This window comes from Loxodonta africana, chromosome 10 (assembly GCF_030014295.1).
Source record: "Loxodonta africana isolate mLoxAfr1 chromosome 10, mLoxAfr1.hap2, whole genome shotgun sequence".
Lineage (NCBI taxonomy): Eukaryota > Metazoa > Chordata > Mammalia > Proboscidea > Elephantidae > Loxodonta > Loxodonta africana.
The window spans coordinates 112,376,589-112,398,326 of NC_087351.1; the positions used below are offsets into that span (position 1 = coordinate 112,376,589).

Below are 21,738 nucleotides of genomic sequence, written 5' to 3' on the forward strand. Positions count from 1 at the left end.
AATTACTCATGACCTTTCCCTCTCCTTAGCTCTTTGCTCACATCCACAGGCTCAAGAACATGTGGGAAAAATGTTGACAAGGGAAAGCTTATGTTGTTGGCTCATGGTGATTGAGCTTGTGTTCCAAGGCAGTAGACACATGACTCATTTCGCTAAAATCAATATCGTTACACGCGCCCTCTGGGAGTTATTCAGCCAGCTGTAAATTTAACCATCCTGACTCAAAGTTAACGAGAAAGGAGCTTACTAACTTCCAAATCAGACTCTAAGAGTCAGACACAGGGGCCATCTTGACGAGCCGGGCAGGGTCCTGGGAAGGGTCCAGGCTCAGAGTCAGAGGGACCCGCATGGGAAGTGTTCCCTTGAGCTGAGGGATGCGCTTCAACCAGCAATCCTCTCAGGCCCATGCTATCCTCACAGGTAGAGTCAGGGCAATAGAACCTGCCTGACAAGGTTGTTGTGAGAATTAGAAATCATGTCTGTAAGAGAGTCAGTGAGCCCCAGGCAAACCATAGGCCTGATAATCAGCAGGGGTGGTAATTGTCAGAATAAAGAGGAGTAGGGGTAGTAATTTCCTTTATATACCAAGTTCAGCCACTGCTTTTAATAGGCTCCCCCCGCCCCATGAAAGGTGGAATGCCCTTATTTCTGTAGGAGCTCCCACATTAGGACAGGTATAGAAGGAAGTGGGGGCTACTGCTTGACAATGCTGCTGTGGCTGACAAGATACGATGAAGAGGGATCCCAAAACCATGCACATCGGCTGCCCCAGGAAGGAAGGCCTGTGGCTGTGAGGTGTCGCACTGCACAGTTAGGTTTACTTTCTGGGTTTTAAACCATGGGACTCTATTACCTATTTAAAAAAACAAAACAAAACCCAGCCCACGCAATTTCTGCATGGTTGGGTTCTGCCTTCCTCGTGAAGAAGAGGTGGGGAGGGGGGAAGAAGTCTGCTGCTGTGGATTGAATTGTGTCCCTCAAAAAAGACATATTGAAGTCCTAATCCCAGGTACCTGTGAACATGGCCTTGTTTGGAGATAGGTCTTTGCCAATGTTGTCAGTTAGGTTAACATGAGGTCAGGCTGGAGTGGGGGGTTCCTAATCCCACCTGAGTGGTATCCTGTAAAAGAGAAGAGACGCAGAGACACCCAGAGGGAAGATGCCACGTGATGCCTCAGTTACGGGGCAGCTGCAAGCCAGTGAACACCTGGGGCTCCCCGAAGCTGAGAGAGAGGAGAACGGATGTCCCCCTGGAGCCTACAGACAGAGCCAACCTGATCACGCCCTGAATTCAGACTGCCAGCCTCCAGAACTATGGGACAATATATTTGTGTTGTTTAAAGCCACCCACTTCGTGGAATTTTGTTACAGCAGCCCCAGGGAACTAATACCCTGCCCAGGATGGCTGGCAACGAAATGTCCTCACCAATTGTGAGATTCGAGGGTTCAGTGAATCATCAAGCAGCTCAGGCCACAGAAGGACAGGCCCCTGAGCTAAGATGTCGGTGATTTTGATTTACGTCACCATACATTTTTTCATTATACTTTTTGTGTGTTTTCCAAAGTTTTCTCTCTCTCTCCCACTCACCCTCTCCCTCTTCCTGATCTCTGTCACATACACGCACTCAGGTCTTCATATTACTCACACACTATTTCTAAAGTGCGTTTTTAAAAGCACCTCTGCTGAGGTGGGGCAGGAAGTAGCGCTCTGAGGGGCCATCGGGAAGAGCTCGGCCTGGAGTTCAAATCCTCAGCTTCTCTGTGCCCCGAGTTTCCTCATCTGAAGAATGCAGCAGCCAGGGTACCTGCACCCAGACAGTGGAGGTGGGGCTGACACAAGTGACATAACAACCGTGGCCTGTGCCTGGCCCACAGCTCGTGCTCAGGAAAGGCTGGCCCTCTTTCCTTGGGTGGTACTGCTGCACTCAGCAATAGCCACCAGTAGGGTTTGCAGGTGTTTGGTCATCTAGTGCTGCTATAACAGAAATACCACAAGTGGATGGCTTTAACAAACAGAAATTTATTCTCTCACAGTCCAGAAGGCTAGAAGTCTGAATTCAGGGCGCCAGCTCAAGAGGAAGGCTTTCTCTCTCTGCCGGCTCTGGGGAAAGGTCCTTGTCATCAATCTTCCCCTGGTGTAGGAGCTTCTTAGTGCAGGGATCCCAAATCCAAAGGATGAACTCCCCTCGTGGTTCTTCATTCTTGGTAGCATGAGGTCTCCCTGTCTCTCTGCTGGCTTCTCTCTTTTATATATCAAGAGATTGACTCATCAATCACAAAAGGACAAATATTATGTAAGACCACTACTGTAAAACTCATGAAAAGGTTTACACACAAAAAGAAACACTGAGGGAGGGGAGGGGTGGGGATGGAAAAACACTAAATAGACAATAGATAAGCAGTAACTTTGATGAAGGGTAAGATAGTACACAGTACTCAGGAAGCCAGCACAACTTATACAAAGCACAATCATGGAAGCTCCACAGACACATCCAAACTCCCTGAGGGACAGAATTGCTGGGCTGAGCGCTGTGGGGTCCATGGTCTCGGGGAACATCTAGCTCAACTTGCATAACATAGTTCATAAAGAAAATGTTCTACATTCTACGTTGGTGAGTAGCGTCTGGGGTCTTAAAAGCCTGTGAGCGGCAATCTAGGATGCTCCACTGGTCTCATCCCTTCGGGAGCAAGGAAGAATGAGGAAAACTAAAGATACAAGGGAAAGATTAGTCCAAAGGACTAATGGACCATGTATCTACCATGGCCTCCACAAGCCTGAGTCCAGTACAACTAGATAGTGCCCGGATAACACCACTGCCTGCTCTGACAGGGATCACAAGAGAAGGTCCCGGACAGAGCTGGAGAAAAATGTAGAACAAAATTCTAACTCCAAAAGAAAGACCAAACTTGCTGGCCTGACAGAGACTGGAGAAACCCTGAGAAGATGGCCGCCAGACACCCCTTCAGCTCAGTAATGAAATTACTCCTGAGGTTCACCCTTCACCCAAAGATTGGACAGGCCCATAAAACAAAATAAGACTAAAGGGGCACAACAGCCCAGGGGCAAGGACTAGAAAGCAGGAGGGGACAGGAAAGCTGGTAATAGGGAACCCAAGATTGAGAAGGGAGAGTGTTGACATGTCCTGGGGTTGTTAACCAATGTCATAAAACAATATGTGTACTAATTCTTTAATGAGAAACTAGTTTGTTCTGTAAACCTTCATCTAAAATACCATAAAAAAAAAAAGAAACTGACTCAAAACACAATCTAATCCTGTAGATGGAGTCCTGCCTCATTAACGTAACTTCCTCTAATCCCGCCTCATTAACATCATAGAGGTAGGATTTACAACACACGGGAAAATCACAACAGATGACAAAATGGCGGACAATCACAGGAGACTGGGAATCATGGCCTAGCCAAGTTGACACACATTTCAGGGGGACACAACACAATCCATAACAGCAGGTATGCATGAGACCTATCAATTTAGGAAGTTAAAATATCTTTAAAAATTAATCTGCTTTTCTAAGTAATCCAGGGGAGGAAGGGAAGTGGGTGGGGTGCAGGGGAACCAAGCCTGGCCATGTGTTTGGCGATTGTTGAAGCTGAGTGATGGGTACATGGGGATTCATTATGCTATTCTCTCTCCTTTTTGTGTGTTGGAATTTTCCAAAACTGAAAAAAAGAAAGAAAAAAGAAATTTTCAACTTGCAAGAAGGTGTGTCCCAACAGGTCGCTTGTAAACGGGTTTCCCGGGGCTCAGAGATCGCCATCCCACCAGCAAACATGCCATTTGGGCCCAAACAGTGTTTGGGCTCCAGAGTCACCCAGCAAAGTCCACCTTAACTCAGAAGGGAGCAGACGGTAACGGCATTGCAATTAAGAACACACAAGCACACAGAGACAACATGGCCGCCGCCACCATGGCGGCCCTGAAGGAAAACAGCACTGGCTACTAAGAACCATCTCTGATTTCTCCAGAGATCTGTCAGGAGCGTAATCTGAGGCGGGGGACGAGACAGCAGTCACATCTGTGGAAATGTGGAAAGGACCTCCAGGTACTTCTTCAAGTGCTGGGGAAGGTGGCTGCCAGGGTCTGCTAATGAAGTTAACAACTGATTTAATATCCATAACTAGGGTAAGCTTCCCACTCCACAGCTGAATGGGAAGAGAGGGAGACAATGAGAGTGACACAGGAGAGAAAACTTTTCCGAGGGTGAGAGTGCAGGAGAAAGGACCTGGGTGCGATGGGAAAAGGAAGTAGGCCCGAAGAGGATGTGGCCCTGAAAACCCGCCCGCTGAAAAGAGGATCCAACAGCAGAGACTGTGAAGGAGTGTCCAAAGAGCTGAGGAGGAAGTGCTGTCATAGATTAAAGAGAAAAGAAACCCTAGAGCAGGGGAGGCGTCTGCAGGGCTGGGGGGCCCATTTGTATCCATGTGGGGGAGGGGGTTTGGCACAGCTGTTCCTGAGACAACGAGGCATGGGAGGGGCAGCTCAGACCTTGACTGGACCACAGGATCCCTGAGCTTCCACTTCTGGACCTGTCAAATGGCAAGTACCCCTAGGCCTAACGGAGAAGGAAGACACAGTACCTGCCCCGCAGGAGCCCCATCTGTGTGCCCACCAGCCAGCAGCCCAGCCCACACCTGCTCTGTCTGCCCTCCTCTCCCCTCCTGTCCCCGAAGGACACCTGGGTGAGTCTCTCTCAGGTGCCAGATGCCTGAAAGCCTAGCTGGGGAAGCCCATGTACCCTGCAGGCACCTCCCCAGAGGCAGGAGAGCCGTGCCACTTTAAAGGTTTTCAAGCCACATAAGAAGCCTTCTCCAGCCCCTTCTCAGAAGCCCCATGAGCCCCTGGTACACTCCACCAAGGTTTAATTTGAGCCCTTCTTGCCCTTCTTATGCCAAGTGGTCTGAGATTGCAGGGCTAACACCTTCCCGCCAGAGCAGCAGCTCTCAACAGCCGAGAAGCATCCTTCAGAGGGCTCAGGAGGCACAGCTGGGCCACCCTCCCCAGGCCCCAGGCTCTCCCTGCGGGTGGTCAGCAGCTGCTGAGAGCCAGCAGGCTCTCCAGGAGTCACCTAGGCTGAGCAAACTGTCCACAGCTGGGACGCAGGTATTGCGGGGGGGCAGGGCGGGGGGCGAGGCTCGAAGGCTTCTGTGTACCACTCAGGCCAGAGTCTGAATGACAGCTCAGTGGCCACTTGCTGTGTAGCCTAGCATAAGTCACCAAACACTCCAGGCCTCAGTTTCTCGGTCAATGAAATGGGCAGGAGAGTGTGGAGACAACCATGTAACATACAGCACAGGTCAAGCATACATTCATTCATGTCACCATGGCAGACAGGTGGGTGCTGGAGCAGGACACAGCCCAGGGCCTGGCCCCAGTGACTCCCCTACGGTAGCTCCATGACGTGGGCCCCCGTCGTGAGAGAAGAAATCACATCTTAGGAAAGGAGGGGGACGGCCAGTCGTGGGCCGAGTCTCTGCTGGCAATGTACTCCCAGGCACTGAGACCCCTACCAAGGGCACAGGGGCATCCCAGGGCCAGGAGGGGCTGGCAGGGCTGAGGATAGCACCGCTGCGGGCCATGGGCTGTCTGGGTAAAAAGGGCCAGCAACATGCCCTGGCAACAAACCTGGAGCTGTGGAGAGAGGGTCAGGAAGGACAGCAGAAAGTGGGGAGGTATGCATACCCCCCAAGTCAAGGCACTGGCCATTCTGTCACCAGAGGCTGTGACGCCCCTCCCCCCCACAGGCCCCTGTGCCCTGGAGAAGCAGACATGGAGGAGAAGCTCACGGCCAAGTCCTCCTCATGGTCTACCCCAATCCTGCACATAAGACCCAGGGCCACGCTGCTAGGCATGCTGGGGACCACCAGGGGCTCCAGGAACTGACCCCCGGAGCCGCTCCATGTGGAGAAGCAGCCTAGCACCCAGGGCCGCTTTGACAACTCTGTTGGATTAAGGTTGGGCAGTGAGGGGGAAGGGGTCTTTGCTGAGGACCTACCAGGTGCCAGGAACTCTGCAGGGGCCTGGACATGCACGCCTCAGCTGCCCCCTCAACACCCCAGTCAGGCACTGCAGCCCCCCTCAAGGAGGTGGGACAGAGGTGAGGGGCTCACCCAAGACCACCTGGTGAGGTAGGCGGGGAGCCTGCCCTGCACCCGGCTCCACCCCCACTCCTCCATCTCCCCCAGGGGCCAGAACTATGTGGGTGCTCACAGAGACCTCGAGCTCTGCCTGTGGGAGAAGAAGGGGACAGAGTACTCTGCCGGCCAGGGCTCCAGGGCACAGAGGTCTCCAACCCCTGCAGAGGGGACAGGATGGCCAGACCACTGTTGGGCAGGGCCCCTGACCGGGGCTGGAATCTGGAGAAACGCTACCAGTACTGCTTAGAATGACTCAGGCTGGGGGATTTTGAGGTGACTGATTTGGTCTGCTGGGTGGCTGACTCACAAAGCAGGTGCCACAGCCAGCACAGTCCCTGAGGCCGCCTCGGCCTAACACACCAGGGAAGTTTTGTTAGGAAGATTACAGGCTGAAACAGGAGCCCCAAAAATAATTAATCTGCAAGCAGATTTTACTTAAGTGTTGATTCATGGCTGTTCTATAAGCCAACAGCCCGTCAGAACTATAAATTAATGAGATAAAATGTGGCTGGCCCTCCATATTTCAGGCTGTGTATTGACGTTTTAGAATCCTCAGATTTTTAACGGTATTGATTGAGGACGCCAGGATAAATGGCCTTGGCGCCCAGTCCCCATTAACGGTGATGGGCACCGAGTGACTAATCCCCTGAGCTGCGAGGACGCCCGCACTGCCTGCTGCTGGCAGGGAGTTCTAATTAGATTGAAATGAAAAAGCCCAATCACCAAGGGCGGAAAAGGCAGATCAAGTAGAGGGAAGATCAGACTCGGTGAAGAGGAAGGACCATATCAGTCGAAGCAGCCGGAAACGGGGGGCTGCCCACGCCCACCCGACCCTGGTGAGAGAGAGGGCCCACAAAGGCCTGAGCTGGGACCTGGGGAGGCCCATGTCCTGGGCTGAGACCTGGGGTGCCCCCATGTCCTGGGCTGGGACCCGGGGAGCCCCCACGTCCTGGGCTAGACAAGCCGGTAAGGTGGGGACAGAGTAGGGCTTCTCCCACCACAGCCCCTGGTGGGTTTCGTTTCACTGGGTAGGAGAGATGGCAGTGTCCAGCTCTGCTCTGTCGTGTTCCATACACAGCTCCAAGCCGGGCCTGGCCAGGTGACGGACACACAAAGGCCACCGGGACAGGACCACCCTCAAGGAGCCCCCACACTTGCCAGGGAGACAGACAAGGAAACCAATACCATCTCTGGAAGGAGAAGCCCCACCTGCGGGCAGAGAGGGCTCCTCTGAGAGTGAGGTCCAAGCCCCCTGGGGGCAAAGGATGCCCGGCACCAGGCCCTGTACACAGTTGGTGCTCAATAAGTAACTGCTGAATGAAGGAAACTGGGCAGTAGGCAGGGGAATCAGGTGGTGCACACCACTCCCAGCAGGAAAACATCCTCAGTCAACCCCTAGCTGGGGGGCAAAGCCCTGGGGGCAGGTGCTGGCTGGCCATCCATACCACCCAACACCCCATAGCAGAGGACAAGCTGCCCCCCAGCCACAGCCCACCAAGAGACCAGGCAAGCTGCCCACCCCATCTCTCCTAGCTCCTTGTCCTGGCCTCGTCCCCTCCAGGTGCCAGTTTCCCCAACTCCAACCCTTCCTCCACCACAGCTACCACAGACCAGCCCAGAGCCCAAATCGGCCGCGCCTGCCTGCTTCCTCCCGCTCAGCAGTGGCCCCCTACTGCCACCTGCTGCAGCAGCAGTCACTCGGCACCCAGGATGTCGGAAAATTTCAGACCCACACACTCGCACACCCACTCACACACATACTCCGTCTCACGCTCACACTCACACTTAGTCTCACACCCTCACAATCACACACATACTCTCGCAAACCCACTCATACTCACTCTCACACCCTCACACTGTCTCACATACACACTCAGCCTCACAATCACATTCTCACACACACTCACACACATATATACTTACACTCAGTCACACACACACACACCCCCTCACATGCGGATACTTGCACTCACCCTCACACCCACACACTCCCATGCAGTCTCACACACACATACCCACACCCCCAGTCACATTCGCACCCACATCCACTCACACTCAGTCCCACCCATGCTCACACATATATACACATCCACTCACACACACATACAGGCACACATACACATACACGCTCATGTACACACCCACACACCCACATATAGATTCACTCACACACATACACTCATATACATGCTCACATATACACACACACACACGCACACTCAGACACACTTATACACACATGCTTGCACTCACAGCATTCGTTGGTTTAATATCTGGTGACTGAGAAGACAGGTGACAGAAGGCCACTATGAATCCAGTAATGTTATCAGATGAGTTTGTATTTGATGAACTGACAATACTGCCCGCACCCGAAGCCTGGAAGGCACAGGTGTGAACATGTGTCACTTCTTCACTCCATGGGCAGGCGAGCAGTGCCTGTGTGCACTGAAGTGGCCCCACAGTGAGGAACAGGGTGGGCAACACGCCCCATCGTGGGAGCTGCCCACAAGCTATTCTCACAGTCCTTATCTTGCTCCATCACCACATTACAACGTCTGGAATTCCCTCTGCATGTCTGTCTCTCCAGCCGACATAAGCTTCTCCAGGACACTGGGTCTTGTCTACCTCTGCATCCCTGACACCAAGCATCGTTCACTGGACACACGAGCAGTAGAGTGCAGCGATCAGGCAGCCGGCTTTGGAGCCTTGCCGGTTACTGGGCCATGCCCCAAGGGTGTGAATTGCGGGTACTAACAGAACCCACTTGGGAGGGTGTGTGGGGCCCAGCCAACTTAGGGTGGACCCTGGTTGGTTACCAGAGCCATGTGTGAATCAGGAGTACTGGCAGAACCCACCTCAGAGGGCATGTGGAGCCGGGACAAGAGGCTGCAGGGTGCATGGGGCCTGGACGGAGGTGAAGCTGCAGGGCGTGTGGGACCTGGGCAGGAGGTGAGGCCTCAGGGCGTGCGGAGCCTGGGTGGGAGGTGAGGCTGCAGGGTGTGTAGGGCCTGGACGAGAGGCTGTGTGCAGAGGCACACCTAGCACACCTAGCTCTCAGTCATCAGAGTAGCTGCCATCACCGCCAACCATCTCGCTGTCATCAAATGGCACCACACTCCCTGAGCCTGGCTCCCTCGTTTTTCCTGCAGAGCTCATGGGTGTTGAGAAGATCAATGAAGCCAGTGGGGAAGAAACGTGCCATACCCCCGGCATTGGGGGCACGTGGGCCCTGCAGCCACACACCAGGCCCCACGTCACCGCTCCACGGTGCGCTGCTGCAGGACCCCGAGCAAGGAGCCTCCGCCTCCTCATCTGCCAAACAGGGGGAGAAGTAGCACTGCCACAGGCTGCCGTGGGGACAGACATGTCTGCGGTGTGCACAGCCAGTGGCACAGTGCCAGCTCCCAGCAGGCCCCACGACCAGAGGCCGGTGACATAACCACCCATACTGAGAGATAACAGAGCTCCGTCTCAGGAGCTGTGAGGCTGCCTCCTGTGGCCTGGAGGGAGAGCAGGACAGTCGAGGTGGGAAACTAGCCCCCCCACCACCTGTGTCCCCAAACCACTCAGTCCCCTCCGTGCCTCCTCAGAGTGCCAGGGCCAAGCAGTACAGGTGGGACCTGGAATCTCATCTCCTTCCTGCTGGCCCCTGGGAGAGATGCAGGCTCCAGCACCACCACCTCTGGGCCCGGATGGGCAGGGGGCACAGAGGGCTCAAGGGAAGCACTGGGCCCTGCTGCAGGCCTCCTGGCAATGGCGCCCACAGAAAAATGACCGAGGAGGAGCCCTGAGGCACAGAAGACAGTGGGGGTGAGCAGAGCCCAGGGCTGAGAATCAGGGGGCCTGGGTTTGAGCCCCAGCTCAGCCACTCCCTGGCTGTGTGCCTACCTGTGACCTGCACGCGGGACAGCGCCTGTCACACAGGAGGCTCAGCACGGAACGTCCCCTGCCCTGACGCCTCTCTCCTTCCTGCCCGCTTGTCAAGCGCCCCCTTAGGATTTCTCCACACCACTCTGTCTTCCCCAGGTGCCTGCAGTGTGGGCGCCAGAGCAGAATTTGTCTCCAGACTTTCCTCACAGCCTTTCAACTGCCATGAATTGACAGGAACTCTAAACCGATTCCGACCAAAGGACACACAGATAAAGTTAAATCTAGTTCACTACAAATTACATGTCAGAAGTTGATTAAAAAGCTACCTGTTTACCCAGCCCCACAGCTTGAGGCTGAGACAACCTTGGGGCTCCGTACTCAGCGGGGGGCTGGCAGAGCCCGCTCACACCCTCTGTGATGTGCCACAGTGCCAACAGGCAGATGCCCTGGAGGACCACTCCCCAGGCAGGGTCAGCAGTCCATCCTAGGCTTCTGGCAGCTTGGGGCGCGGGCCCAGCAGACAGCTTCCCTGCAGGTCCGACCCCGGCCGCAGGCTCTGGGGGCAGGGGCCTCTGGGTAATGACACAGAAAAGCACACCTGTTTCGAGGTCCGTCAGGTGCAAGGCGAAGTCAAAGCCACCGCTGAGGATGCGCTGGCCGCACGGAGACCAGCGGGCGGCCCGCACTGCCTCTGTGTGCAGGGCATAGGTCTGCAGGCAGCGGCCCAGGTCCACAGCGTCCCACACCTACAAGGCAAACATAGAGACAGCCCATGTCACCAAGGGCCAGATCCCTGGCTCAGCGCCGCCCCGCCCAGGAAACAGCCTCAGAGTGGAGCTAGGTTTCCACTGTTTGACAATCAAGACCGTATCTACAGGTGAGACTTTTCCTCGTAGAAATGCTAGGTCGTGGGCTGGCCAGCTGAGGGGAGCTTGTTCCTAAAATCTTTCTGGGGTGCAGGAGAAACAGCACGTTCTGGGTCCTGACGCTCACCTATCGCCCCTGTGTCTGCACCCTGCCTCCTCACCCCCGGGGAGCCTGCTGTCACCACCTAGGGTTCTATTCCAGTCTCTCCTCAGCCCCCACACTGTCCTCCAAGAAGGCATTTCGGGCCCTTTGTGGACACCATCCACAGGGTACACCTTAGGCCTGCTGCCCGAGTTCACAGCAGAGAAGTCCTCCCTGGAGTGAAGGCCCTGTCCCTGGTTCCCGCCTTGGCCTCTTTCCATGGCAGTGAGGCTCATGGGAGAAAGCCCTATGCAAACTCAATGAACTCCGGAAAGCGTTTTTTAAGCCTTAAAAATAGAACTGTACACTCGGCGAGCCAGGACAACAGGAAACGGGAAGAACAAGCTGTGTGGGTGAGGGGGCTGCCTTCGGCTTATCACCAGCTCCCCCAGGACACTCCGCCTGACCACCACACCACTGGGGAGAAGGCCTGAGCACGGAGTCCAACAGCTGGTGCTCAGCAGGGCTAGACCCCGGCCCTCATACCACTACATGAAGGAGACACACTCCGGTCTACCCTCAGGCGGCTCAGGAGATTAACCAGGAGAAGGCAAAGAAACTTCAAAGTGGATGGGAATTCACAGTAGGGAAGCCTAGGGCAGGGAAGCGCTGCTTGTCACTGTAAGCTTTGTAGTACTCTGGGCTTTTTAAAGCTATTCACGAGCTCAACTTTAATAGTAAAATAGGATGAATGAACTAGATCTATGGGGTTAACATGCTCAAACAGTAAAAATTAACATTAAGCACACAAGACAAGCTGCAAATACGCAGTAGGACGCCACTTAAGCTTTAAACACATGGAGAACAAAGCCGTATCTTGTTTGTGGATGCGCGCGCGTTTGCAGCGAGGATATAAAACACGCCTGTGGGAACGAAGAGAGAGGGCCAAGAGAGAGGGCCAAGAGAGAGGGCCGGGCCGGGGAGGAAGCCACCAAGGGTATGCTTTTTATTGTACATTAGGCGAAAGTTTACAGAGCGAATGAGTCCCCCATTCCATAGTTTCAATGCAAAGTGTTCCATGGCATTGGTTTCAAGCTACACTGTATTTCTTTTAAAGCCAGAGAGAGAGGCAAACAGAGACCGGGAGAGAGAGAGAATGCTCTGAAGTGAATATGCCCAAATGTCCCCACCTATTAAACCCATTCATTCACTCATTCCTTCAACAAACATTTCCTGAGCAACTGCTATTAGCCCGGCATTGTTCATCAGTTAAAAAAAAAAAAAAAAAAGACCAAACTCCCTGCCTTCACAGTTCATGTTCTAGTGGGGGAGGCAGACACAGAGCAAATGAATAAGCAGAATCTATAGGACATAAGGAAACCCTGGTGGCATCGTGGTTAAGTGCTACGGCTGGTAACCAAAAGGTCAGCAGTTCGAATCCACCAGGCACTCCTTGGAAACTCTATGGGGGCAGTTCTACTCTGTCCTATAAGGTTGCTGTGAGTCGGAATCAACTCGACAGCAATGGGTTTGGGTTTTTTTTTTTGGTTTATAGGACATAATGGATTACACCTATAATATAGTATGGATAACATCTCAAAGAAAATGAAATCCTCACAACTGGACCAATAAGCAACATCATGATAAATGGAGAAAAGATTGAAGTTGTCAAGGATTTCATTTTACTTAGATCCACAATCAACATCCATGGAAGCAGCAGTCAAGAAATCAAAGGACGCATTGCATTGGGCAAATCACTGCAAAAGACTTCTTTAAAGGGTTAAAAAACAAAGATGACACCTTAAAGACTAAGGGGCATCTGACCTAAGCCGTGGTGTTTTCAACTGCTTTATATGCACGCAAAAGCTGGATGATGAATAAGGAAGACCAAAGAAGAGTTGACGCCTTCGAATTGTGGTGATGGAGAAGAATATTGAATATACCACGGACTGCCAAAAGAACGAACAAATCTGTCTTGGAAGAAATATAGTCAGAATGTTCCTCAGAAGCAAAAATGGCAAGAGTTGATCTCATATACTTTGGACATGTTATCAGGAGGGATCTGTCCCTGAAGAAGGACATCATGCTTGGTAAAGCAGAGGGTCAGCGAAAAAGAGGAAGACCCTCAGTGAGATGGATTGACACAGCGGCTGCAACGATGGGCTCAAGCATAACAACAATTGTGAGGACGGAGAAGGACTGGGCAGTGTTTCATCCTGTTGTACATAGGGTGGCTATGAGTTGAAACCAACTGGACGGCACCTAACAACAACACAGTATATAAGAGTGGGGGTAAGAGTGACTTTACCTTGAGCAGCTGGCCTTTGTCCCTAGCCCCTATGAAAAGACCCTTAGGTTAGCTGGGCTGCATTGGCCATGCCTAAGGACTTGTACTAATGTGGAGTAACCTGATTGGGAGGGAGCCCACCTGGTAACCAACAGCGAGCACATGGACAGGCTGCTAAAAGCCCCGGACACGAAGGCCCAACGGAGCTTCCGAAGGGACAGCGTCCTGGGTAGGGACGTGCTCTCTGTGTTGCAGTCCTTTCCAAACCTCCCTGAGTGCCTCTTCATGTTGCCTCTGAATTACTATATCTTCTCCTGTTACCTTTGAGCTGTATCCTTTACCCTAATAAACCCCATAACCATAACTATAGTCTTGAGTTCTATGTGACATTGTAGCGAATCACCAAGCTCAGAAGAGAACAGCTGGTGACAGAGACAATGGAGAAGCTGGACAGTAGAGATACACTTTACCTCCGACTCCTGGGAACCAGCTTTGTGCTGATTCTTATTCATAAAATCATTCGCTTAATAAGGTAGTGGTAATGACTGAGATCCCAAACAGTAAGCAGGAGAGGGGGCTATAAAGCCAGGAGAAGGGGCTGGGATGCTAGCTAGGGCGGCTAGGAGGTGACCTTTGAGGGAACAGGTGACCTTTGAGGGAAGACCTGGGGGTGAGCGAGGGGGTTGTACAGGGACTAGAGGAGCCTCCTAGACAGAACAGGAGTGGGCCTGGCACGTCCACGGAGCAGCACAGAGGCTGGCGTGGCTGCAGAGGTGAACACGGTGGAGGAGTGGTAAGAGGTGGAGTCTGGACATAATAAGGAGTCAGGCCAGCCAGGGTCCTGCAGGTCCGAGACAGCACGAGAGCCAGGGCACCAAGCTTAAAGCACAGGGTCGAGGGCAGACACAGGGGGACCAGTGAGGGGCCCTGCAACAGGCCAGGTGAGAGAGGGTGACCAGGTGAGAGAGGCGACAACATGAGCCAGTTGGAGGCAATGGAGCCAGAGTGACTGGTCCATTGGAAGGTGGCACCAGCAAGACTTCTGATAGATTACCTAGTGGTGGGGTATGAGGGCAGGAGTAAAATCCAGGGCTGCCCCCAAGTTTCTGGCCTGAATACCAAGAGCGATGGAGCTGCAATTATCTGGGCTGGCTCAGGCTACGAGAGGGCCAGTCGGAGGAGAGGCAGACAAGTGGCTCAGCACTGAAGGACCCTGCCTGAAATGTCTATTAGAGCAGGTAGCTGGGATGTGAGTGTGAGGCTCAGAAGAGAGGAAAGTCATTACCACAGAGACAGTGTGTAAGGCATGAGCTGGAGGGTAACCCCGAGGGAGTAAGCGTGGACAGGGCAGAGAGGGGGCCTGAGCCCAAGGCCTCAGTACTCATTCGAATGATGAGGAGAACTCAGAAAAGGATTCTGAGAAGAATAGGCCAGTGAGGCGGGAGGAAACACAGAAGAGGGGTGTCCTGGAAGCCAGGAGAAGAGAGCATTCCAAGGAGAAGCGACTGGGCAACTGTGGGAACTGAGAACATCCCAGGTTTTATCACTCTGGCTGTTAGGGACATGGGTGTCTCAGATGCTAACTATACTTTGAGCGTGTTTAAAATTGATCATAATTTAAAATTAAAATGTTAAATTAATAAAGAGGAGGAGAAAAGGAAGAGACAGAGGGAGGAGAGGAGAGAAGAGATAGAAAAGAAGAAAGGAAGTGGGATGGGCGAGGAGGGGGAAGGAAGAGGGAGGGGGAGAAGGAGGAGGACAAAGAGGAGGAGGACCAGGACAAGAAGGAGGATGAGGGTGGTCACCACAGGAAAGAAAGGAAGGACTAGAAATCTGCAGCACCACGGCCAAAAGCAGAAAAGTGGGAAGTTGGAATCAGTCTTGGGAACCTGTTTAAGGAAACCTATCAATCCGTAAACAGCCTGAGAAATGGAAATGGAACAACTAGCACGGAAATAATGAGAATGTTGACACATTGTGAAAAATGTAACCAATGTCACTGAACACTATGTATAGAAATTGTTAAATGGGAACCCAATTTGTCGTGTAAACTTTCACCAAAAACACAATAAAATATTATTTAAAAAAAAAAAAGTAAACTGCTTGGTAGCTTGTCTCTGAAGAGAGAAAGCTGCAGGCTGGGCCCTCCTGGCCGATGCCTGGACAGCGCTGGTGGCCACCAGTGTGGACATCGGCCCCCGCCCCCCCCCCCCACCCCGAGCCACCAAGGGTGAAGGAGAGGAGGATCCTTGCTAATCGCGCCCTCTAACTGAATGTAATGCTCACTGTCAGGTTGTAAAGATCGACCCCCAAGCCTCATGGCAGCCAGAAGTATACACATTTTTAAAATTAATTAGAGCTCCTGCTTTGTCTTTGTGGAATAAAGGCATTAAGTCTTCTGTCGAATTTTCTAAGATGACTTGATGTATTAACAAGACATTCTATGTGTCCGGTAAAAAGTCACAGGTTTGGAAAGGACGTGACAGGGAAAATGCAGCCCAGTCACTTGCCCATCGCGGGAGAACCGTGGCTTCCCTGTCTTGGTTACTGAGACGCGGCCCCACCCGGGAATTCCTCAGCGTCTCCCCAAATTGTGAACATGACCCAGGGCTTGACCCACACACAGGTAGTGTTCTTTCTGCCTGCCTGCCTTTCGGTTGTGATTATAGAAGCAGCACAATCTCCTTGTAAAATATTCAAACTATATAGAAGTGCTGAAAATGAAATCCTGTGGGAATCAACTATGGAATTGTTGTTTCTCTGATTAAAATGGAAATAAGTGTGCTGGGTAAATTTGTCAAACAGAAAACCACAAAGAAGAAAATAAGAGTCATCCATAATCCCACCATCTGGAGATAGTGGCTGTCAAACTTCAGGGTAAAACTTTGCCTACCATTTGGCCCCTCCCTGCTAGCTCCTGCCTCAGGGGACCCTCCTAGCTCAGCTCTGGCACCTGGCCTCCCCTCCACCTCTCGGCAGCCCCTCCTTGCCCACCAAGTACATCTAGAGCTCCTTCTCATACTTACACAGCTCAGCACAGATCTGGGCAGCCAGTGCCAAACCTTTCAGCAAAGGGAAGGCATCTGGGACAGGAGGACTGACAGCCTATTGCCTGCAGAACGCTCTGGGAATCCTTCATGGTGTGTGCACCCAAGAGCTGGAACTGCATTCAATCTACAGACCCAGCTGGGGAGGCATCTTAACAACATTGAGTCTTCTCATCCAAGAACAGAAAATTGCTCTCCATTTATTTCGGTCTTTTTTAGTTTCTCTAAGCAATGGTTTGTGGTTTTTAAGTGTAAAGGTCTTGAAATTTTTTTGTCAAGTTTATCCCTAACTATTTCATATTTTGATGGTATTGTAAATGGAATCTCTTAATTTTAATTTCAGATTATTCATTTCTAGTATGTAGAAATACAAATAATTTTTGTATATTGACTTTGAATTCTGCAATTTGCTAAACTTGCTTATTAGTTCTAGAAGCTTTTTTGTAAAGTCTGTAGAATTTTGTACACAGACAATCATGTCATATGCAAATAGGCAGTTTTACTTCCTCCTCAGGAGAAAGATGTGGCCATCTGCTCCTATAAAGATTTATAGCCTTGGAAACCCTGTCAGGCGGTTCCACCCTGTCCTATAGGGTCGTTATGAGCCGGAATTGACTCGATACCAGTGGGTTTCCTATCCAGAGGTTTTTTCTTTCTTTTTTTTGCCTTATTGCACTGGCTAGAACAATGCAGGAGATCCCATGATAGAATTTTGCAAGACCAACGACTTATTCATTGGAAATACCTTTTTTCAACAATATAAACACTGATTACACACATGGACCTCACCAGGTGGAACACACAGAAATCAAATCGACTACATCTGTGGAAAGACAGGATGGAGAAGCTCAGTATCGTCAGAACAAGGCCAGGGGCTGACTGCAGAACAGACCATCAGTTGCTCATGCGCAAGTTCAAGTTGAAGCTGAAGAAAATTAAAACGAATCCTTGAGAGCCAAAGTATGACCTTGAGTACATTCCATGTGGATTTAGAGACCATCTCAAGGGTAGATTTGACACATGGAACACTAATAACTGAAGACCATATGAGTTGTGGGATGACATCAAGGACATCATACATGAAGAAAGCAAAAGATCATTAAAAAAAAAAAAGAAAGACCAAAATGAATGTCAGAGGAGACTCTAAAACTTGCTCTTGAACACAGAGCAGCTAAAGTGAATGGAAGAAATGATGAAGTAAAAGAGCCAAACAGAAGATTTCAAAGGGCGGCTGGGGAAGACAAAGTAAAGTATTATAATTAAATGTGCAAAGACCTGGAGTTAGAAAACCAAAAGCGAAGAATGTGTCATTTCTCAAGCCAGAAGAACTGGAAAAAAAAAAAAAAATCCAAGCCTCAAGTTGCAATATTGAAGAATTCTATGGGCAAGATAGTGAATGGTATAGGAAGCATCAAAAGAAGATAGAAAGAATATACAGTCACTGTACCAAAAAGAATTGGTCTACATTCAACCATTTTAGGAGGTAGCATATGATCAATAGTCAATGGTACTGAAGGAAGAAGTCCAAGCTGCACTGAAGGCACTGGCAAAAAAAAAAAAAAAACAAGGCTCCAGGAATTGACAGAATACCAACTGAGATGTTTCAATGAACAGATACAACACTGGAAGTGCTCACTCATCTAGGCCAAGAAATTTGGAAGACAGCTACCTGGCCAACCAACTGGAAAGATCCATATACAGGAATGGATTTATCAAAAAGCAAGGTACACACAGGCTTACTTGTGCTTACTTACTAATCTGTAGTGCATAATTTCACCTGATTTTTACCACATCAAATGTAGATTCCAAAGATGTTTACCCCACCCATTGCCGTCTAGTCAATTCCAACTCATAGCGACTCTATAGGACAGAGTAGAACTGCCCCATAGGATTTCCTAGGCTGTAAATCTTTACAGAAGCAGATTGCCACATCTTTCTCCCATGGAGTGGCTGGTGGGTCTGAACCAGTGACCTTTTGGTTAGCAGCCGAGTACTCAACCACTGCACCACCAGGGCTCCAGAAAGATGTTCACCTGTGTTTTATTGACTATACAAAGGCATTCGACTGTGTGGATCATAACATATTATGGATAACATTGTGAAGAACGAGAATTCCAAAACACTTAATTGTGCTTGTGTGGAACCTGTACATAGACCAAGAGGCAGTCGTTAGGGATACTGCATGGTTTAAAATCAGGAAAGGTATGTGCAGGGTTGAATTCTTTCACTGTACTTATTCAATCTGCATGCTGAGCAACTAATTCCAGAAGCTAGACTATATGAGGAAGAACACAGCATCAGGATTGAAGGAAGACTTGTTAACAACCTGCAATATGCAGATGACACAACCCTGCTTGCAAAAATGAAGAGGACTTGAAGCACTCCCTTACTGATGAAGATCAAAGACTACAGCCTTCAATATGGATTACACCTCAACATAAAGAAAAGTCCTCACAACTGAACCAATAAGCAACATCATGATAAACACAGAAAATACTGACATTGTGAAGGATTTAATTTTACTTGAATCCACAATCAACATCCATGGAAACAGCAGTCAAGAAATCAAATGACATACTGCACTTAGACTGAAGACGTCAAGGATTTCATTTTACTTGGATCCACAATTAATGCCCATGGAAGCAGCAGTCAAGAAATCAAAAAACGTGTTGCATTGGGCAAATCTGCTGCAAAAAACCTCTTTAAACTGTTAAAAAGCAAAGATGTCACCTTGAGGACTAAGGTGCATCTGACCCAAGCCATGATATTTTCAATCACCTCACATGCATACGAAAGGTGGACGATGAATGAGTGAGGAAGACCAAAGAAAAATTGATGCCTTTGAATTACGGTGTTGGAGAACAACATTGAAAATACCATGGACTGCCAGAAGAATGAACAAATCTGTCTTGGAGGAAGTACAGCCAGAATGCTCCTTAGGAGCAAGGATGGCAAGACTTTGTCTTACGTACTTTGGACATGTTATCAGGAGGGACCAGTCCTTGAAGAAGGACATCATGCTTGGTAAAGTAAAGGGTCAGTGAAGAAGAGGAAGACCCTCAATGAGATGGACCGACACAGGGGCTGCAACAATGGCCTCAAACCTACAAATGATTGTGAAGATGGCGCAGGACCAGGGAGTGTTTTATTCTGTTGTTCATAGGGTCTCTATCAGTCAGAAGTGACTTCACGGCACCTAACAATGAATCTCCATGGTGAGGCCTTGTTCCTGATCTTAGGAGGAAGGCAATCAGTCTTTTGCACAGTTAAGTATGATGCTAGAGCAGGTTTTGTAGATGGCCTACCAGTTTGAGAAAGTTCCCTTCTATTTCTAGTTTACTGAGTTTTTATCAGAAATGGATTTTGAATTTTATCAAATTTTTTAATGTATCTATTGAGATAGTTTTTCTTTTATTGCTAGTTTTTCTTTTATAGTCCTTTAATATGTTGAATTACACTGATTTTCAAATGTTAAGTTAATCTTGCATCTGGAACAAATCCTACTTGGTCATGATATTACAAATACATACAGTTGGATTTGATTTGCTAAATTTTTATAAAGAATTTTTGCATCTATGTTCATAAGGGATATTGGCCTGTGACTTTCTTCTTTTGCAATTTTTTTTTTTTTCTTGTTTTGATATCAGGGTAATGATTGGCCTCACAGAATGAGTTGAGAAGTGTTCCTTCCTCTTCAATTTTTGGAAAAGTTTGTGTAGAATTCATATTACTTCTTCCTTAAATGTTTGGTACAATGCATTGGTGAAGCCATTCGGAGCTGGAGTTTCCTTTGTCGGAAGGTTTTTAACTATGGATTCAATTTGTTTAATAGATACAGAGTTTTTTGAGTTATCTATTTCCACTTGAGTGAGCTTTTGTTGTTTGGGTCTTTCATTGGCATAAAGTTGATCATAATATTACCTTAATATACTTTTAATACCTGATGTTGCTGTTGTGTGCCGTCATGTCAATTTTGACTCATAGCAATCCTATAGGACACAGTAGAACTGCCCCATAAGGTTTCCAAGGCTATAATCTTTACCGAAGCAGACTGCCACATCTTTCTCCCAAGGAGCAGCTGGTGGGTTCAAACGAGATCTGTAATAAACCACTTCTCCCAACCCCAATACAGTTATGCACCGCATAATGTCCGTTTGGGCAACCCGTTACCACATATACATCATACGGTCCCATAAGGTTTTTTTTTTTTAAAAGGAAAAGCAGCTCTCCTTTTGTTTATTATTCCCCAAAATGGTTTTAAAGGCCCTGAACCCCCAGAGGAAAGGAGCAGCAGAGCTCCAGAGCACATCCCATACAATCCCTGCAGTGCTTCTTCCTCCCCCTCCTTCCCCTCCTCCTGGCTTCATTCACCCACCTGGCAGCCACTCACTCCCAGGACACAGCAGAACCTGCCACCACTCCTCCATTCCTGCTGTGGGTCCTGGCGGGGGCGCCGGCCGGGCTGGTGTGCTCGCAGGCTCCCAGCCCTGGGTGGTGGCAGCTGAACGTGATCAGGGAGTGGGCGCGACCACTAGCCACGCTCTGGGCGCCCACACACCCGCTCCTTGCCTGGTCTCCGCAGCCACCTCTTCACAGGCCCAGTGTACCCCCTGCCTTGTGCCCAGACACTCACAAAGTCCCAGTCCAGCTGACAGTGAAGCCCCTCCCTGGTCTGCGGCCCGAAGCTGCACACCCAGCAAGGCTGCCTCCTGTACCCAGTGGATACAGCTCTGGGGCTTTGTCTGGTGGGCAGATGGCAGCGGGGTTTGCAGGCCCAGGCTGCTCCTGCTCCTTAGGCAGGAGGACCAGCAGGCGGGGCTGCGTGTGTAACCCTGGTACTGCCTGTATATAACATGGTGTTTACGCAACACCAAATCGTATAACGTCCTATTTCATAGAAGGTTTATTGCGGAAGTTAGCCAATGTGTGGCTGTATTTGTAACTTGTGTGGTTTCTCCTTCATTCCCGATGAGTCTGGCTAGAAGTTTATCACTTCTGTTGGTCTCAAAGAACCAGCTTTTGGTTTCACTGGTTTTTCTCTCTTGTTTTCCATTTCAATGATTTCTTATCTTCATTATTTCCTTTTTCTTGCTTACTTTGGGTTTCATTTGCTCTTCTTTTCCTGAAGGTAGAAGCTGAGAGCATTGATTTGAAAATTTCTTCCTTACTAATATATCCATTTAGTGCTATAAATTACCCTCCGACCACTGTTCCATCTTGTCGTTGTTGTTGTTAGTTGCTGTAGACTTGGTTCTGACTCATGGCAACCTTATGTATAACAGAATGAAACATTGTCTGGTCCTGTGCCATCTTCATAATCACTGGGATGTATGAGTCCATCGTTGTGGCTACTGTGCCAGTCCACCTCACTGAGGATTTCCCTTGTTTTCACTGATGCTCTATTTTACCAGACATGATGTCCTTGTCAAGTG

At 49.9% G+C, this 21,738-nt stretch overlaps 1 protein-coding gene across 4 annotated transcripts in view; it reads right to left on the minus strand.

Annotated features, from left to right (window-relative positions):
- WDR25 (WD repeat domain 25) overlaps positions 1-21,738 on the minus strand; it is a 173,937-nt gene that overhangs the window by 47,014 nt on the left and 105,185 nt on the right. For all 4 annotated transcript variants that reach the window (XM_064292976.1, XM_064292977.1, XM_064292978.1 and 1 more), the window contains exon 3: positions 10,623-10,770. In XM_064292976.1, coding sequence (XP_064149046.1) covers positions 10,623-10,770 — 148 coding nt within the window. The remainder of the gene's footprint in view (positions 1-10,622; positions 10,771-21,738) is intronic.